Source organism: Lipotes vexillifer, unplaced genomic scaffold (assembly GCF_000442215.2).
Source record: "Lipotes vexillifer unplaced genomic scaffold, Lipotes_vexillifer_v1.1 scaffold484, whole genome shotgun sequence".
In the NCBI taxonomy this organism is placed as follows: Eukaryota; Metazoa; Chordata; class Mammalia; order Artiodactyla; family Lipotidae; genus Lipotes; species Lipotes vexillifer.
Window position 1 is genome coordinate 189,756 of NW_006786458.1, and position 17,233 is coordinate 206,988.

Consider the following 17,233-nt stretch of genomic DNA (forward strand, 5'->3'; position numbering starts at 1 on the left):
TCACCTCCCACCACCTTGGATGCCTCCCAGACTTAGCAGCCTTTTTCCTGCCCGCATTTGAAAAAGCAAAGCCACAGACACACAGTAGGAGGAACAGGGAGGGGGTTTTCAAACCCAGCTCGTGAGAGGATCACGTGAGGCCCAGCTGCCAAAACAGACCTGAGATCTGAGATCCTTCCTCAAAAGCCAGAAAAGGACTCCGGTCCATCTGCAGTTCAGGAGGTAGCTTTCAAATGCCCTCTGAACAAGCCACGTGTTGCCTGGCCTCAGGCACCCCATCCTGCTCCGGGCAGGGCTCATGGCAGCCTTCCGGCTCCCGGGACTGGACTCAGACCTATGACAGGCTGGCACTCTGGTGGGTCCAGCAGGTAGGCCTGTCAGGGGACGGGATTTGCTTTTCTTGGCTCCAATGGGAAGGAAAAGCTGAGAAGGTGTCTCCAGGGAAGGGGCTGGCCAGCTGGAGGGACTTCTCCAAACTGTTTAGAAGATGGGGACCACCCTGCATGCCCCCATCCCACCCTGTGCAAACAGGAAGGTCTGGGCCATGTCTGAGGGCTGCCGGGGGTAGGAATCACCACCATGCTCACCCGCCCAGCCGGGAAGCTTGCCTCCAAGCACTCACCCTCCTGGTGGACCGGGGGCTCTGACCGGAGGCGGCCAGGACGAGCCCAGGGAGAGACGCAGCCTACACTGACCCTAGGGATCTGGAAGAAGACCTGGGGCTGGGACCCCTGCCTCCCGGCTTGGAAGCCACCTCTCTCCGTGGCTTGAAAGGAAAGAGGTAGTGAGTCTACACTCTTGAGGAGTGTGGACCCTGTCGCCGGAGACCTGGGTTTGGATCCTGGATCCGCCACTTCCTAGGTTTTTTTTTTGGCCACGCCGCACGGCATGTGGGATCTTGGTTCCCGGACCAGGGATCGAATCCGTGCCCCCTGCAGTGGAAGCACAGAGTCTTAACCACTGGACTGCCAGGAAAGTCCCAGCCACTTCCGAGATTTATCACCCCTCTCTGACTTCATTCCCTTGACTCTGAAATAGACCCCTGCCTCCTAGTGTTGTGAAGCTTAAGAGACTAAAAACAGAGCTGCCTGGCACATAGTAAGCACTCAGTAAAGCCGATTATTATCCTTATTAGAGGAACTAGGAAGACCCCACGACCAGCCAATGCACCAGCCTGTCCTGAGCTGAAAACCCCTCCCTGGACACCCCCTCGGGAAAATTACTCTAAGTCTCCTCATGAGCCACTCTTTTTCCCCCTGGGAGATATTAACTAACAGCATTGCAAGATTTACTCGCGATGGATAGAACCGAATCAAATTGATCGGTTTCTCAATTTCCTAACAGTTGCCACAAGGTCCAGATTTCTCAGAATAATCTGCTGGGGAGACAGCAGCAGCCCAGGCCACTGCAGAGTTAACTCTACAAGGCAGGGCCAGAGCCCAGCCAGCTGCACTCCCCGCAGCCTCCTTACTTGTACACTTTGGCCTTGTAGCTCTTCTGCCCAGGGAAGCCAAACATGCCGCAGACCACGCGGGAGTTCTTGGCCGTCCAGTGCCTGTCGCAGATCTGCTTCCACGTCTTGCCCTCCTTCACCTCCACGTAGCCCTCCGTCACCGGGGTGCGCCTGCGGTAGGCGGAGAGGATGGCTCGGATCCGGATGTCCTCCACCTGGATATTCATGTTCTGGGAGGGACGAGGCGTGGAAGGAGAGGGGTTACTTTCCTGGTCTGGCCGTGGAGAGGTGACGGCAGACCGGGCGCTCTGCCGGCCCCCCTGCCTCTCCCCGCGGGCCCTCGGGGGTCCCTGGGCGCTCTCCGCGAGCACACAGCACGTGTGCGTGGGAGATAGTCAGGCCGAGGGGACTGGAGGAGGGGAGCAGGTGTGACCTGGGCAGTCAGAGACTCGGAGGACCCCAACACTACTCCTCTCATCTTATCAAAAACAGCAGAGGGCAGCAGCCTCCTGCAGGGGTCTCAAAACGAGAGCAGAAGAGAGACCATGTTCCTTGAATTTCATGCTCTACAGTAAAAATAACTTGGATGCTTGCATTGTACTCCAAAGCATACGTGTGTGTGCGTGGGAGTGAGTGTGTGTGTCTCCCTACTAATCCTTCGGTAAAACTGAATTGTCAGGCAGGTGAGACTCAGATACCCTCAGGCTGGTGGGGCCATCTTGCACGCCACCTCATAGCCCCCAGGTTGGCAGTCTTTGGGGCGAAAATCCCAGGAGAGAAGGGGAGGGCGGCTGCGGGTCGAGGGGTGGGCTCCCCTCCCCTCACTGAGCTGCAGTGTCCCTGCCCCAAGCCCACACCCGAGCCCCGGGGATTTGGTTGGACAGGGGGCCCCGAGAAGCCAGGGTGGGTGGAGGAACACGGGCCTACCTGGGATTTCGAGTGAAACCTCTTTCATGTTTTTCCAAGGCTCACGCAATCTGCCCTCAAACACTATGGAATCTCCAGAATCTCTCACTTCCAGCCCCTCTTCTTTCTGCCCCAATAGAATGAGGTCGTTACAGCTACTGTCATCCCCATTTTCCAGATAAGAAAATTGGCTGACTCCAGGGATCTCCCCAAGACCACGTAGAGGCAGGGAGCACCCGAGGTGCAGTGTGAGATGCTCTGTGAGCTGGGCCAGGTGGGGCTGGGCAGGGGTGCTGGCAGAGAGGAACCCGGCGACCCGAGGGCCCAAACCCCCGTCCAGCCAGGATGCAAATGAACCACAAGTTTGAACAGGACCATTATTTGGGTGCCCAGGGATTCAGGTCTCCTTGCCACTGGCTTCAGGGTGCAAAGCCAGGCCCTGCTTCCCCAGTCCTGCGAGGCAGCAGAAAGTATGTGGGCCAGGAGTGGTGGCATTTGGCCCTGGTTCCTTTCCACGCAGAGCGGAAGGAAAGCCGCCAGTGGCAGGATTATGTTTGCCTGCCTGCATCCTGGATCCTTTACAGCCCCCATTCAGGCCACAGGACCCGTGCCACCAAGACACATGGATGAGCAAGAAAGGGCTTGAGGTCTACACTGGCCCGTGGGCCAGCTCCCTCCTCTGTCCTCCCACCTCGGGAGGCCAGGCTGGAATTCCAGCATGTAAGGAACAAGTGACGCCCAGAAGGAAAGTTACCGCTGTGCCATCAGCCCTGCGGCTTCACGGGGCAAGCAGGCTAGGCTGACTTTATTAAATTCACAGATCCTTCCCCGCCCCCGCCGTCCTCCACTTCCCCCCACCCCTGGCCTCTCTGCCCGCCACCGCCCCGCCCCCAAAGTGCATCAGCACAGCCTCACTAAGGGGAGATACGGAGTGTGAACCCAGAGGGGCGGGGGCGGCGTGGGGGGAACAGGTGGCGCTCAGCAGACCCTCGTCTTGATGCAGGTCAGCAACCCCCCAGCAGAAGTATGACCGGTGGGCAAGCCCGGTGGGCTCTCGGATGTGGGAAATGAGGCTCAAAGAAGAGAAAGCGCTAGAACTGATGTCACTGTCCTTGTTCTCCCACTGACTCACTGTATGTGAGTGTGTGTGTCTGAGTGTCACGAGTATGTCTGTGTGTGTGTGTCTCTGCACGTGTCTGTGCGTCTGTCTATGTGTCTCTGTGGCAGCGTAATGCTCGTGTGTGTCCGTGTGCAGGGTGATGTGCAAGTGACAGGGCTGTGCGTCTGTGCGTTGTGTGGAGTGTTATGTCTGTGCACCTATGTGGCGGAGGAGGATGCAGAGAGTTTTCCTCCAAAGCCCTGGGACAGCAGTCAGGCAAGCGTCACATTTGCCATTCCTTCTCCTCGTCTCCTTCCACAGAACCAATCCCTTCCCATCCTCTTGGGCTCAAACCCACCTCATTCATTCATTCATTCCAGAAAATACGGTCTCTCACCTCCATGGGCCCTGCCAGCCTCCTCCTTACACCCCAATCCTGGGCCCCTCTGCTCTGAATCATAACGACTATGAGGGCTCTCATTTATCAAATACGAGCCAATTACACGTCAGGCTCTGCACTCAGAACTCTACATTCATTCCCTTCCTCAATTCCCATGGCAACCGGTGAGAGGGCCAATGGTATGCCCGTGCTACAGGTGAAAAACGAGGAAACTCGGTGAGGTTTTGCACCTTCTCCAAGTTCACAGAGCCAAGAAGTAGATAAGCAAGGATGAAAACCGAATTCTGACTCCAAGCCTGTGCCCCAGGCTCATAACCCCGGGCCTCTGTACGGTCCGCACCCTCCTGCCCTCGCCCCATCCCTTGCCCGGTATTGAGTTGTCCCACACGGGGCAGGGCCTGGGGCTCAGCCTTCTGGGGGGGTCCCTTTGGGCTCTGCCCATTCGAAGTCCATATGTGAAGTCCACCCTGCGACCCGCCTGGAGGAGCCATGAGTCAGGCCAGAGTGTACGTGAGGGGAGAGAGCCACCTCCCAGCTACCCTTGGACTCAGGCCAGGGGGTGGCAGGGAAACCCTCCATGGCACACATTCAGGGGTTGCTGCTGGCTAAGGAGCTCACTTGGACTGCTCAGAGACCTCTGTGTAGGAAAACACACACGTATACACAGAACGGCCCTCCTGACCTCACTGCTGTGGAATCCCTTCCATAACCGCAAGTGTTAGGACTTTTTTTTTTCCCCCAGAAGTTCAACTTCAAAAGAGAAGTGAAGATTTGAAACACTAAAACATATACACATTTTTCTTTTCTAACAAAAGTCTCTCTACACTTGTGAGTTTTACATTAAGCCCAATAGCCCAGAAGCCAGCAATGCATCTGGCACTTTTTCAAATTCAAATGAAAGTCTGAACGCTGGTCCTCTTGCCTGAGGCAATAGTTCACTGGGCTCTCCAAAAGGCTTCCCTCCAAGGAATTCACAGAACCTTCTTGGCTTGTCCTACTCAAAACTCATCATATTCCCCCGGGAGTGATTATCACCGGCTTCCAAAGGGGAAAATAAAGGTGCCTTGAGGCCATGCCCTGGCCTGCCTTAACTAGTGGGGTGGTGGAGAGCAGGGCTGGTGAAGAGTCTCCCAGTCTTGTGCTTGAATGGCATTTCACATTCACCGCATCTGTGAATGAACTGCAAATTCCACAATGTGACAGCCTGGGGCTGTGGCCAATGAGGAAAAATCGCCAGTTTTGAAAGTCTAGTTGGAGATTGCATCAGGGGAAGATACAGGGGGAGGCGAGGCAAGCAAGCCAGCCTCTAAGAACGCACTTCACAATTTCTCTGAAAGTCGGAACTAAGCTCGTGGCCTCCCCGGGGAAGGGCACATTTGCAAGGGCCAGATCTTAGCCCAACTCTCCCCCTTCCTTCCCTCTAGAAGTCATAATTTAATTACATAATTAATTACATAATTTGTCAGCTCAGGCCTTCCCACCTGAGAAGTCATCCTTGGAGTGGTGTCAGGTGGGAGCACCACGATGGAGATATACTAGTCCGCCATCATCCCAACTAGAACACGCGACTGGTTAGCGCTGCACAATTGCTGCTCACTTAGCAAGCTCCTTCCCTCTACAGCTAACAGGTTCCTGCATCTTGCTCTCAAAGCCCTTAACTTTCCTTATTTGGCTCTTTTTAAAAACTGGCCTTCCAGATAGAGATCCGTTTTCCCAGGTGCCATCTTGGCACCTTCCTCAGCACCTCAAACCAAACGCACCCAAGATGCCCTCGGTCTTTCCTTCCTGCAGGCTGGAAGGTGACGCCCTTCCAGCTTGCAGCCCTCAAGCCTCGCATGCCTTCTGCTCCCTCTCTCTTTCTCACCCTTATGGCCCATTCTGCCCCAGACGTGCTTTTCCTACCCTTCAGTCACCTTCTCATTCCCACTTCTATTGTCCAGGCAGGTATGTAGTGGAAGTAAGAGAAGAGCGTCACAATTCTGTCATTTCACGGGACCCTGTATGTCTCCCTGGTCTGGATGAATGGCTGACCCAGTCCATCTCACACATGGCTGGCATATCCATCCAGCTGACCGCCGTGCATTCGTGGGTTTGGCTCAAAAGCTTTCCGTGGCTCTCCCAGGGCTTATGCTCCTAGTCAAGAGCCTTCCTGATAGGACCCACCTCATCGCCTCTGTGCCCTTTTTCCAGTCTCAAGGTGCCAGGCTGACATCACTTTTTTAACCCCAGCATGAAGCTGCTCCCCGCAATCCTTTTTTCCTTCCTCTCTACCGATCACAATCCTCCTGACCTTCAGGAACAGTCTTGTTCATTTAATCGTTTGAGAAATACCTGTTGAGGGCTGTGACGTCCCAGGACGTCCCTCCCCCAAATATCTCATCCACATAGATTCGACTCCTTTATTCCTCTAGCATTTGCTTTCTGGGCCCCTCAATTCATTCTTGGCTTATACTGACTACCTTGTACTATCTATCTTTTCATTTTGCCACCTCATCGGACTGTGAGTCTCTCAAGGACAGAACTGTGCTTTATTCATTCTTGTATTCCCCACGGCAACGAGTGCCAGACACGAGACATCATGGGTCCTCACATATTCTTGGAACAAACTAATAATCATTTTTAAAAAATCCAGTTACAGGAATTCAGCTTAACTAGAAACGTTGGGATCTCCAGCCAAAAATATAATAAAGACTCCCTTTATTCTTGGTTTAGTACAAAATAAACAGAGAGGCTTGCCTTTTTTCACAGCATAAGCACTACTTGTGTGATTTACCGATGGACAAGGAGATTGTCTGCACTTTATCCATGCGACCTCTTGTCATCTGAGCTGTTTAACACCCTCCCCTTTCCCCTTGAAATCTGAGGCTAATAAATAGTTATAAACTGAATTAAAAGCTGATCTGACCCTCAGCACACATTTAGATGGTTTAGCTATGAGGGTATCATCTGTAAACAGTACAAGACATGTTGTACTGGAAGAAGCTGGCTACACTGTAATTATCCCCTTTTGATGATCAAATCGGAAATTCACAGCCTAAGAAACTGCTAGCCAGTGATTCCTACCCGCTACATAGATGAAAGGGAAGTGGGAAGGCGGTGCAGCATCTCTGTTGCTCTGCTCTTTGTGATGGGAGACCAGTCTGGGCGGAGGGGGTCGGGGTGGGAATGGCTTGAGAACTGAGGTCATGCTGAGGCACCAGAGGAAAAAGCCGGCAGTCAGTCTGGGCCCTCCTCCTACAAACCAAGAGCTTTGCAACGCTGCTGGAGAATCAAATGCTCTGTGTTTCATTTTCGACCTGAAAGCAGTGGGGTGGGTAACAGAGGCTGCTTCTTTGGAGAACAGTCAAGACCTGCTGTCTGCAGGAAGCTGGCAGGACACCTGCGCCAGCAACCAGTCCCTCTGGCCCATCAGGGGTGCTGAGGCCACAAACCAGGCAAGTCCGTGGGCCTGGCCAAACGGTCCACCACGCTCCCAGGTAGGGGACCTGACCTGTTGCTTCTCCTCCCAGCAACCATCACCAGGGTGACAAAGTAATGACTTGGGAAATCGTCTTTCTCCACTATGGGACAGCAAATCTGGGGAGGGCCAGACTGTCCTTTCAGTTCATTGATCCCTTGATTCCCAGGGCCCAGCATAGAGTCTGGTGCCCGATGAAAATGCAGTGGACGAACGAACGAACAGACACAGCATCCAGCTGCCTTAGCAACAGCCTCATGGGGATGGGGCCGGGGGGAGCCGTTGTCGCGGACCCCTCCAGCATGGCTGAGGTGACTCGAATGAACCACCTGGGCCCTTTGACACCACCTTCACCCCAGTCACATCAGGAGCCCCACCCTACAGAACAGATCTGCCCAACCGGGGCAGAGAGAGGCTTTCTCCAGCTAGAGCCTCCCTCCCACTGATCTCAAGACGTTTATTTATTTCTTCTATAACAAATTATAAGGCTACTTATTCGCTAATTTCATCTAATGAGTGAGTATAACATTACTTATTTCTTTCAACTCGCAAACAATTATAATATTTATAATTTTCAGAGGGTTGTGTGTACAGCACCCCGGCCAGGGATAGGGTTCCCAGATCTGCTAGATTGTGCACAATTTCAAATATTCTGTTCTGTTAGCTGCATAAATGCCCTTTCGCTTTTCAGACGCAGTGACCTATTTTTCATTGGGAAAACAGGTCACCCTAGAACTATTTCTCTTGTTCCCCTTGTGGTTGGTGGCTGGTGAGCCCAGATCACATAGAGGCTCTCAATAAATAGAATCACGGAATGTTAGCACCGGACAGGATCTAACACCTCTTCTTGCCCAAGCTCTCTGTAGGCTGGGAGAGAAAACCCAGGAGAGCTACATGTGATGGCCCAGCTTGACAGTTCAGCAAGTCTGGGGATTGAGAAGCTGTGGGCTCCCATCGTGGCCCTTTACTCCCTTGCTGAAGGGTCCGTCACAAACTGCCCACTTGCTACCATCTCTCCTCCTGCCACAGAGGGAAGCCAGCCAGCTACCCTGTGGCCTTCAGGGGAAGCAGGGCTATATTTAGCTTGGAGGAACCGCCGCCTTCTGAACTCCACAGAGATGAAAACAGACCCCCTTTCTTTAAACCACCCAGTGTAACCTGCTGCACGTCCTCTTGCGGGGGTGGTGTGTCGAGAAACTCCTGGCCGGGAAGTGTTTGGACCTTTCTAGAGTTAATTACTCCCTTTCAGGCTCCATGCCTCCACCCCTAAGAGCCCCCCCCCCCAGATGCTGGGGAGATAAGGCTGCTGCTGAGGGGAAAACCTTGAAGCATTTGGCAGCTAACTGTGGCTAATAAAAACCTGCACTTCTGGAATTTAAAAAATTCACAACAGCCTCCATCCCTGTGGTTAAGAGAAGAAAGAGCTTTTTCAGGTCTCAGCGCCCCTCCAGAAGGAGGTGAGAGAGCAGAGGGGAGAGGTACCGGATTCTCCCCACCGTTGGAAGTGAATACCCTTCTCCTGGCTCCATCCTCATCCTCTCACTCCTGGCCCCTCCAGACGGCCTGGGCTGCCGGCTGTCACAAAGGAGAAATTGGGGCTCCGGGGCCACTCGGGGGATAGGCCACCCCTAAATCTCACAGCCGGGGCATTTCCAATCAATTCTGGGAACGTAACTGCTTTTGCAAAAGAGCCTTTAAAATAATGGGCAGAGGAGGTGGGGTGAGAAGGTGAAGAAAGGAAAAACCCGTTATGTTCCCTGACCTAACCGTCCACGGCCTCAGCCACGAGCCTTTCTGTGAGCACATGACTTAGCAATGTGCAGAAGAGCCAGTGCAGAGAGGGCTGTTCACAAGGGCATCTGGATTTGTAATCTCGCCTTATCTAATGCTTTTTCCAACTTGTCCACCGCCGCAGACAGGAAACAAAGTCTCTTGATTTAAGAGCCTCTGAACTCTAGGGAGTTTCGGTTGGAGCTCTGTTTTCCAGGTTTAAAAAAGATATATTCACTTGAAACTAACAGTATTTTACATTTTATTATTTGCTCCTGTTTCCCTCTTTTGAAGAACGTTTTGAGAACTGGCCCAAGACTCATTTTCCTGCGGAAAATGCTGTTTTACAGTGAGGTGCCCAGAGACCCAAGAAGGGTCAGTCCCTCTGGACATACAGCTCCAAGTCTCAGGCTCCAAGGGGATCAGAACTCAGGGGTCCTGCCTTCTACTCTGGGGTCTAAAACTTAGACCCCAGAAAAGGGGAGAAAGAAGACCCTGCTCGGTTAATTTTCTCGGTGAAATGAACCCAGGCTGGTGAATCAGTGGTAAGGAGAATCTCTTGTAACACTTTATAGTCTGCAAAGCACTTTTCCAGAAATCATCTGATTTTCCCCCTTACAGAATGAGTGTGTGCTGTGCCATTCTGATGGAGAAACCACTGCCACTCTGGATTACAGACTTCATAGCTGGAAGGGACTGAATTCAACCCACTCATCTTAAAGAAAAGAGTGGACCCGCTCTGTGCTCTGGCCAACAGGGAGCTCAGGGGCCAAACCTGTGAACTCTCCTTGGGTGGGGTCATTCATCTGAGGAAGAGGCACTTTTTCCCTCCTCTAGAAGGGAATTTATGAAGTGTCAAGGGGCCCCTGAGGATGCCCCAAGCAGATGTAGGAATCCACGGAAGCAGAGTTAGCTCATCGAGTGAAATTCCATCATTCAGGCCCCAGGGTTTAGTGACTCATGCCTCTGGCATCCCAGAGTGGGATGAACTTGGTCTAGACGGATGCAGTTTTCTTCCACTCTCTGCTTGGGGGAATTCCAGTGTGCTCCGGAGAAGGAACAAGCCTGTGAGGGTCATCTATAATGGTCTGTGAGCTGTTCCCAGTCTCCAGGAGTCAACGAGGGTGGATATTATAGAACCCGGCTTCACCCTTTCAAAATAAGGGTGAGAAGAGATGGGGTGTCTTCATGACCTTCACTAGCCTAATTGTTTATATCTGGTGTCACAAGACACAGAGAAGGTACTAACTGACACTTCACTCTTGGCTGCTTTTGAATTTATGGGCCCCCTGAGAGGAGTGGGGCTTTAATTTTCACTTTGATGTGGAAGAGTGCAGGTGAGAAGTGTCTGCTTTCAAGGCCAAAGTCATGACGGGCCAGAGAAGTGGTAGAGAGAGATCCAGAGCACACACACTAGCTGGCATCCCTTCTGTGTGTGTGTGTGTGTGTGTGTGTGTGTAAGATGCATGACCCCAATTCACACAATGGTGGGCACTGCCAATAGCCAGCTAGTGTGCACCCCCTGTGTGGGCTGGGTGCCTTTTCATAGATGCAGAGAAACAAGGGATCTTAGGTAGAGAGAGTCCAGAGCACACACACTAGCTGGCATCCCTTCTGTGTGTGTGTGTGTGTGTGTGTGTGTGTAAGATGCATGACCCCAATTCACACAATGGTGGGCACTGCCAATAGCCAGCTAGTGTGCACCCCCTGTGTGGGCTGGGTGCCTTTTCATAGATGCAGAGAAACAAGGGATCTTAGAACTTGGTAATCACCTCGTCCTGTGTCCTTCCCATGTAGGGATCTGGCTGTGATATTCCTGGCAGGAGGTCATCTAGTTCCTGCTTGAGCTACTCCCGTGACAAGGAGCTCACCTCTAACAGGTAAGCCCCATCCCCTGTGTTATAGTCTTCAGACTGTGTTGAAATGTGTAGCCCCATCACTCAGCCTTAAAGAGTTTTCACACGGAGCTGAAATCTACATCCCAATCCCTCCCCATCCATCTTAGTTCTGGAAGTTAGCATTAATCACAGTCTTCTCCATGGTAGCACTTCAATAGTTGAAGAGAACGGGCATGTCTCCCCCCACCCCCATATCTCTTTTCTTGACACAGTATCTTCATTTCTTCATATGATGTGGTTTCCAGACCTGTCTCCACTTGGCTTGTCCCTCCTCCGGGAGACACAGTTAAGAGGTGACCCCAGAACTGCACTTAGTTCTTGGTCCAAAAAGCAAGGAGTTTAGGGAAATAAGTCTTCCCCCAGTGTATCAGTTTACATTCACTTTTCTAGCAGCCATACCATACCTTTGGCTTGTACTGAGCTTTTAGGCAACCAGTTCCCTTCAGGGATCTTTTAAATATAATCAGTGCTTTCAGTCACTTTCCCTGGCTTTTACTCTTTAGCTATTCCCTGCTCCCGCCCCCCGCCCCCCATGAGCCTTGATATAGGACCTTATATTCATCCCTAACATGTTCCAGTTTGGGTCTATTATTTCAACCTCCTGAGGTTTTCCTGAATCTCACTCCATGATGTTTTATCTCAGCAATCCCTCCTAGTTGTGTGTCTCCTATAAATATTATCAGTATATATTTTAATCTCCACGCAAATTTCTGATACATAGTGGAAAGGCAGAGCGGAGCCCTGGGCTACACCAGTAGAGACCATCCACTGTGTTCACCCTAATTAATCAGCAGTTCTGGGCATCATGAGTCATGACTCCCCCTTAGCTGCATGTCCACCAAACCTACATGTCTTCCTCTGGTCCACACACATCTAACAGGGGACATTTCTCAAGCCAAGACGAGTGACTGCATGACTTACGCTACTGACACAGCTATTACACGAGGTATTTCGGAGAAACTTCTCACATCCCACAAATATTCCTGGTAGGTGGTTTGGGTGGCTCCCTACCCATCGGGCCAACCCTGCCCGTACGCATGAGCTTGAGCCACAAAGTCCTGGATGGAAGAATCTTCTGGTAACCCTCCGAGGTTCTCCTCAGACACCCTGAGATCTAGGCCTGTTGATGACCTACTTTTAGCAGATACCAAAGGGCAGAGATTACAGGGGACTACTCATCAACTGAAAATTTCCACAGCATCCCTGGCTAGACAGGAAGGCTTCTAGTCTGGTCCACGGTAACCAGTCTGATTCGTATGACAGCAAGAGGGAGGCCTTCTAGGAAAATACAAAGCTTAGAGGCTGCTGCAGAAGTTATCCAGCCCTTTAAACCAGACTCCCCTCAGCTATCCCTCTCTGGGCTACTGTAAACTCATTTAGGACCTAGGCTCCTTGCCTTGGAAAGATCTTCCAACTTTCCCCGAGGCATGCATCTTGTCTTCTTGGGTTATAAGGGCTAGAGGACAAGGGTCATGTTTACCTTCCCCGGTGGTGTCTCAGACTATCACAGAATCTCAGCCCTTCCAGAATAAGAAAGTTCTCGCCAACATATTTTTTCCCAGTCATTTTTTCAGCCTATTCCACCCAATTAAGGTTCTGCTTTCTCTATGACTCATCTTATTTCCCCTTTAAATGCTAAGCAGTAGGACTGGCCCATAGAGCTACTCCATAAACATTTCTCTGTTGAAGTGCCCTTCACAGAGTCCTTTGCCAGAACCATTTTTTTTTTTCTAGTGACAGATGAGCCTTCTCATTTTCCGAATCCAAAACCCACAAACATTTTGGCCCACCCTCCTTTGATTCAAGCTATCAGTGACTTTCTTATGCCCAGAAGCCTGGATCTTTGCTTGACAATCCATGTGGATTATCCTGAGGTTGTAGGATGAGCAAAAGCCCATTAACAATGTCACACACTTGGCCCTGAATCAAGGCCAGCAGTTTGCTGAAGCATAGAAGTCTCTTTCTATGGTCTGCTGGCCGTTTCAGAACTTCGGAAATGTAATGGTCAATTCATTAGAAAGAAACATCTCAGTCATTGGTGATAGATATGGGCTAATATTTATTTGTAGTTGATTAATACTGGGATTCCAAAATTTAGAGATCACTGATTTAACTTGTTCAGTAGAATTATAATACTGTTAGATCCAATTACTACTAAAAAATTTCTGTGGACCGCCCCCCCACCCCCGCCAAAAAAACCCCTCAAAGATGTCACACATAAGCTCACTGTCCTATTAGGCAGGGCAATACTATGAAGGAATGATTTGCTTCTATGCATTTCTCTTCACTGTTTAGTTTGATATTTTATCCTAGGATATTCTTTTTTTTTTTTTGCGGTACGCGGGCCCCTCACTGTTGTGGCCTCTCCCGTTGCGGAGCACAGGCTCCGGACGCGCAGGCTCAGTGGCCATGGCTCATGGGCGCAGCCGCTCCGCGGCATGTGGGATCTTCCCGGACCGGGGCACGAACCCGTGTCCCCTGCATCGGCAGGCGGTCTCCCAACCACTGTGCCACCAGGGAAGCCCTATCCTAGGATATTCTTCACCCAAGTGGATAATGATCTTTGGTTCTCATTTCTGGGAAGAAGAAAATTTGGAAATTGGAGATATTGTTCCCGTTAGGTACCCAGCATTATTTTTATTGGATATGATGGTGAATTAGATGTAGGCACTGCCCTTTGGAGCTTCCAACATTGGAAAGATGAGATACATATGAGTGGGTGCTAATTATTTCATATGAGGTTATAAAGAGTGGCGATGGAAAATGTGAAACTGGACCGGATAAGTCCACCCTCCCAATTATAAACTTCATGGTAAAGCAAAGTTGTCATCAGGAACTGGAAGACTAAATAAAGTACCTCAACTCTGTAACCATCTCTTCTAGTTATCCCAAATAAAATAGCAGCATTTGAAGAGTGTCAACTAGAGATGGTCTCATGCTGCCAGCTGAGAGAAGGCTGGGAATCTTTTTCCACACTATTATGCAGGCTTGGACCAGTTCCCAGCATACTCAGTGTGCTCCTGGAGCATATGAGAAAGATTGGGACAGACTGAGTCATGGGAGGAAAATGTAAAGACCACAGAGTCTGGGGAGAACTTCCTCTGAAGCCCAAATAGGGTAATTTCAAGAGTCACGTCTCCTCAGCATTAGTCCTGAGGTCAGCTGGAGGCTAAAGCACACTGAAGGCTCCCTGGCCCGGATTCACGGCAATCCCCTTGGGGGTTGGAGTCCCCTTGAGGAGGGCTGCCTCATCTTCCCGTCCTAAGCCCCACATATGTTGCACACAAGAGGACTGCATTGTATGTTTGCGCATTTTGTTCTCTGGCTGGAGGACTTGTTGAAAAGATCAGTCTGAAATTTAGCCATAAATGTAGGACGGGTCACAAGCCCTTTTGCCATTCCCAAATGCTGACTTGGGTCAGGCTGGCAACATCTGAATCATCTGAGAGAGCTTAAAAATAATAATAACCTGGTCCCATAGTGGGAGACTCTCATTCAGGAGGTCTGGGATGAGGTGCCAGTGCATTTTAAAAGTGATTCTGGAGACTTCCATGGTGGTGTAGTGGTTAAGAATCCACCTGCAGGGCTTCCCTGGTGGCGCAGTGGTTGGGGGTCCGCCTGCTGATGCAGGGGACGCGGGTTCGTGCCCCGGTCCGGGAAGATCCCACATGCCGCGGAGCGGCTGGGCCCGTGAGCCATGGCCGCTGAGCCTGTGCGTCCGGAGCCTGTGCTCCGCAACGGGAGAGGCCACAACAGTGAGAGGCCCGCGTACCACAAAAAAAAAAAAGAAAGAAAAAAAAAAGAATCCACCTGCAAATGCAGGGGACACAGGTTCGTTCCCTGGTCCAGGAATATCCCACATGCCGCAGAGCAACTAAGCCCGTGTGCCACGAGCACTGAAGCCCGCGTGCCTAGAGCCCGTGCTCCACAACAAGTGAAGCCACTGCGATAAGAAGTCTGTGCACCACGACAAAGAGTAGCCCCTACTCACTGCAACTAGAGAAAAGCCCGCGCACAGCAACGAAGACCCAACACAGCCATAAATAAATAAATAAATAAATAAATAAATGTATTTAAAATAAAATAAAATAAAAGTGATTCTGACCCCCAGCTAGATCTGGGACAACTGTCCTATGGCAGCCAGTCCCCAGGATGACCCCAAATGACCACTACCTTCTGTAGTCACAGCCTTGGGTAATCTCCTCCCACACTGTATACTGTTTGTCTGAGTGACCAATAGAATACAGCAGAAATGATGGCCCATCAATTCCGAGATGAGGTTATGAAAGATGCAGCTTCCATGTTTTGCTCCCTCTCTCTTTCTCTTTTGAGTCACTCACTCTAGAGAAAGACAACTGCCATGTCTTAAGGACACTCAAGCAGCCTATTGGGAGGTTGTGTGGAGAGGACCAGAGGCCTCCAGCTGACAGCCAGAAGGAAGCAAAAACCTGCCAACAATCACAGGAGTCAACTTGGGAGAGGAGTCCCCAGCTCCAGTTGACAACATGACTGCAACCTCATAAGATGTTCTGGGCAGAGTGAACTGGCTGACCACTCCTGGATTCCTGACCCTCAGAAGCTATTCAAGACAATCCATGTTTGTTGCAAAATATGAGGGGGGGGGGGGGGATAATTTGTTACACTGCCGTTGCTAGCTGATACACCTTCCTAGTCCAAAGGGCAAGCTCCTGTACATAGCACAGGCCTTTCTAGCTTCATTTCACACTATTTCCACATTCATAATTACAGTCTTGAGTGGTACCGACCTGCTCATCCCCAGTTCACACCTCCGTGCCTTTGTGTCTTTGTCCAAGTCGTTCTCTGTGTCTGGAATGCCCTTTCCCCACTGATAGCAGCCTCTTCTCCAGAAATCCTTCCTCAACTGCCCTGGCACCAAATGAAATTGGTTTAGGTCCCCCTACCTGCCACAAAAGTGATCACACACACTTCTCGGAATCATAGGTAAGAGGTGAGATACACGGAAGAAGGAAAACATTCACATGAAGGAGTCATCAAGAGCACGTGAACTTGTCAGACAGAGAAAGACAAATACCATATGATATCACTTATATGTGGAATCTAAAATATGGCACAAATGAACCTACCTATGAAACAGAAACAGACTCACAGACTTGTGGTTGCCCAGGGAGAGGGAGGGTGAGGGAGGGATGGAGTGGGAGTTTGGGATTAGCAGATGCAAACTGTTACATATGGGATGGATAAGCGACAAGATCCTACTGCAGAGCACAGGGAACTATATTCAATATCCTGTGATAAACCATATGGAAAAGAATATACAAAGGGATGTATATATGTATTACTGAATCACTTTGCTGTACAGCTGAAACTAACACAACGTTGTAAATCAACTATACTCCAATAAAAATTAATAGAAAAACACTTGCCTCTATGTTGTTGATCAGCGAATTGTCAAACTTGAACCCAGGAATTCTTTTGTCGCTGCACACCACACCCACATCTTCCGTGTGCTTGCAGTCAGTGACTCCCCAGCCGTTGGAGGAGCAGGCTGCAAGGGTCCCCTCATTGCCGGTGCAGTAGACGTTGTCCAACCAGATGGGCCCTAAGGAAGCAGAGAAGAGAGAAGCCAAGCTCCACGTCAGAGTAGGTTTGAGTCTTTGGGGGCACCAAGGGCGTACACAGAAAGAGAGTTTTTCCCTAATTTTGGCAGCTGTGTGTGGTCATCAGTTGGTCAGTGTGTTGAGATATTGCATACAGTTCTAGACCATCTGGATTCCCTAGCCAGAGGGATGTGATTTAGGGATGTGGCAGATTGAACATGATTAGAGTAGAAATCAGATTTAAGCCCAGAAGGCATGTGGTATAATGGGAAGAACAGGGACTGTGGATACTAAGCTGTTTGATAGGAATTCTGGCTCAGCCACTTAGCTGTGTGATCCTGATCAAAGCTCCCTTTTCTCATCGGTAAAGTGGGGATAATAATGACACTCGAATGACAGGGGCGTGTGCAGATTAGAGATAATACATGACATGTGCCTAATTTATCATTGGTCCATAGTTACTCAAAAAATGGTAACGATGGGGCTTCCCTGGTGGCGCAGTGGTTGAGAGTCCGCCTGCCGATGCAGGGGACATGGGTTCGTGCCCCGGTCCGGGAAGATCCCACATGCCGCGGAGCGGCTGCGCCCGTGAGCCATGGCCGCTGAGCCTGCGCGTCCGGAGCCTGCGCTCCGCAACGGGAGAGGCCGCAGCAGTGAGAGGCCCGCGTACC

The 17,233-nt window shown here is 50.8% G+C and overlaps 1 protein-coding gene across 3 annotated transcripts in view; it reads right to left on the minus strand.

Moving 5' to 3' along the window:
- The window catches only part of LOXL2 (lysyl oxidase like 2), a 103,712-nt gene that overhangs the window by 50,488 nt on the left and 35,991 nt on the right, over positions 1-17,233 (minus strand). For all 3 annotated transcript variants that reach the window (XM_007458811.1, XM_007458812.1, XM_007458813.1), the window contains 2 exons: positions 16,389-16,564; positions 1,472-1,683 (listed from right to left, as the gene is read on the minus strand). In XM_007458811.1, coding sequence (XP_007458873.1) covers positions 1,472-1,683; positions 16,389-16,564 — 388 coding nt within the window. The remainder of the gene's footprint in view (positions 1-1,471; positions 1,684-16,388; positions 16,565-17,233) is intronic.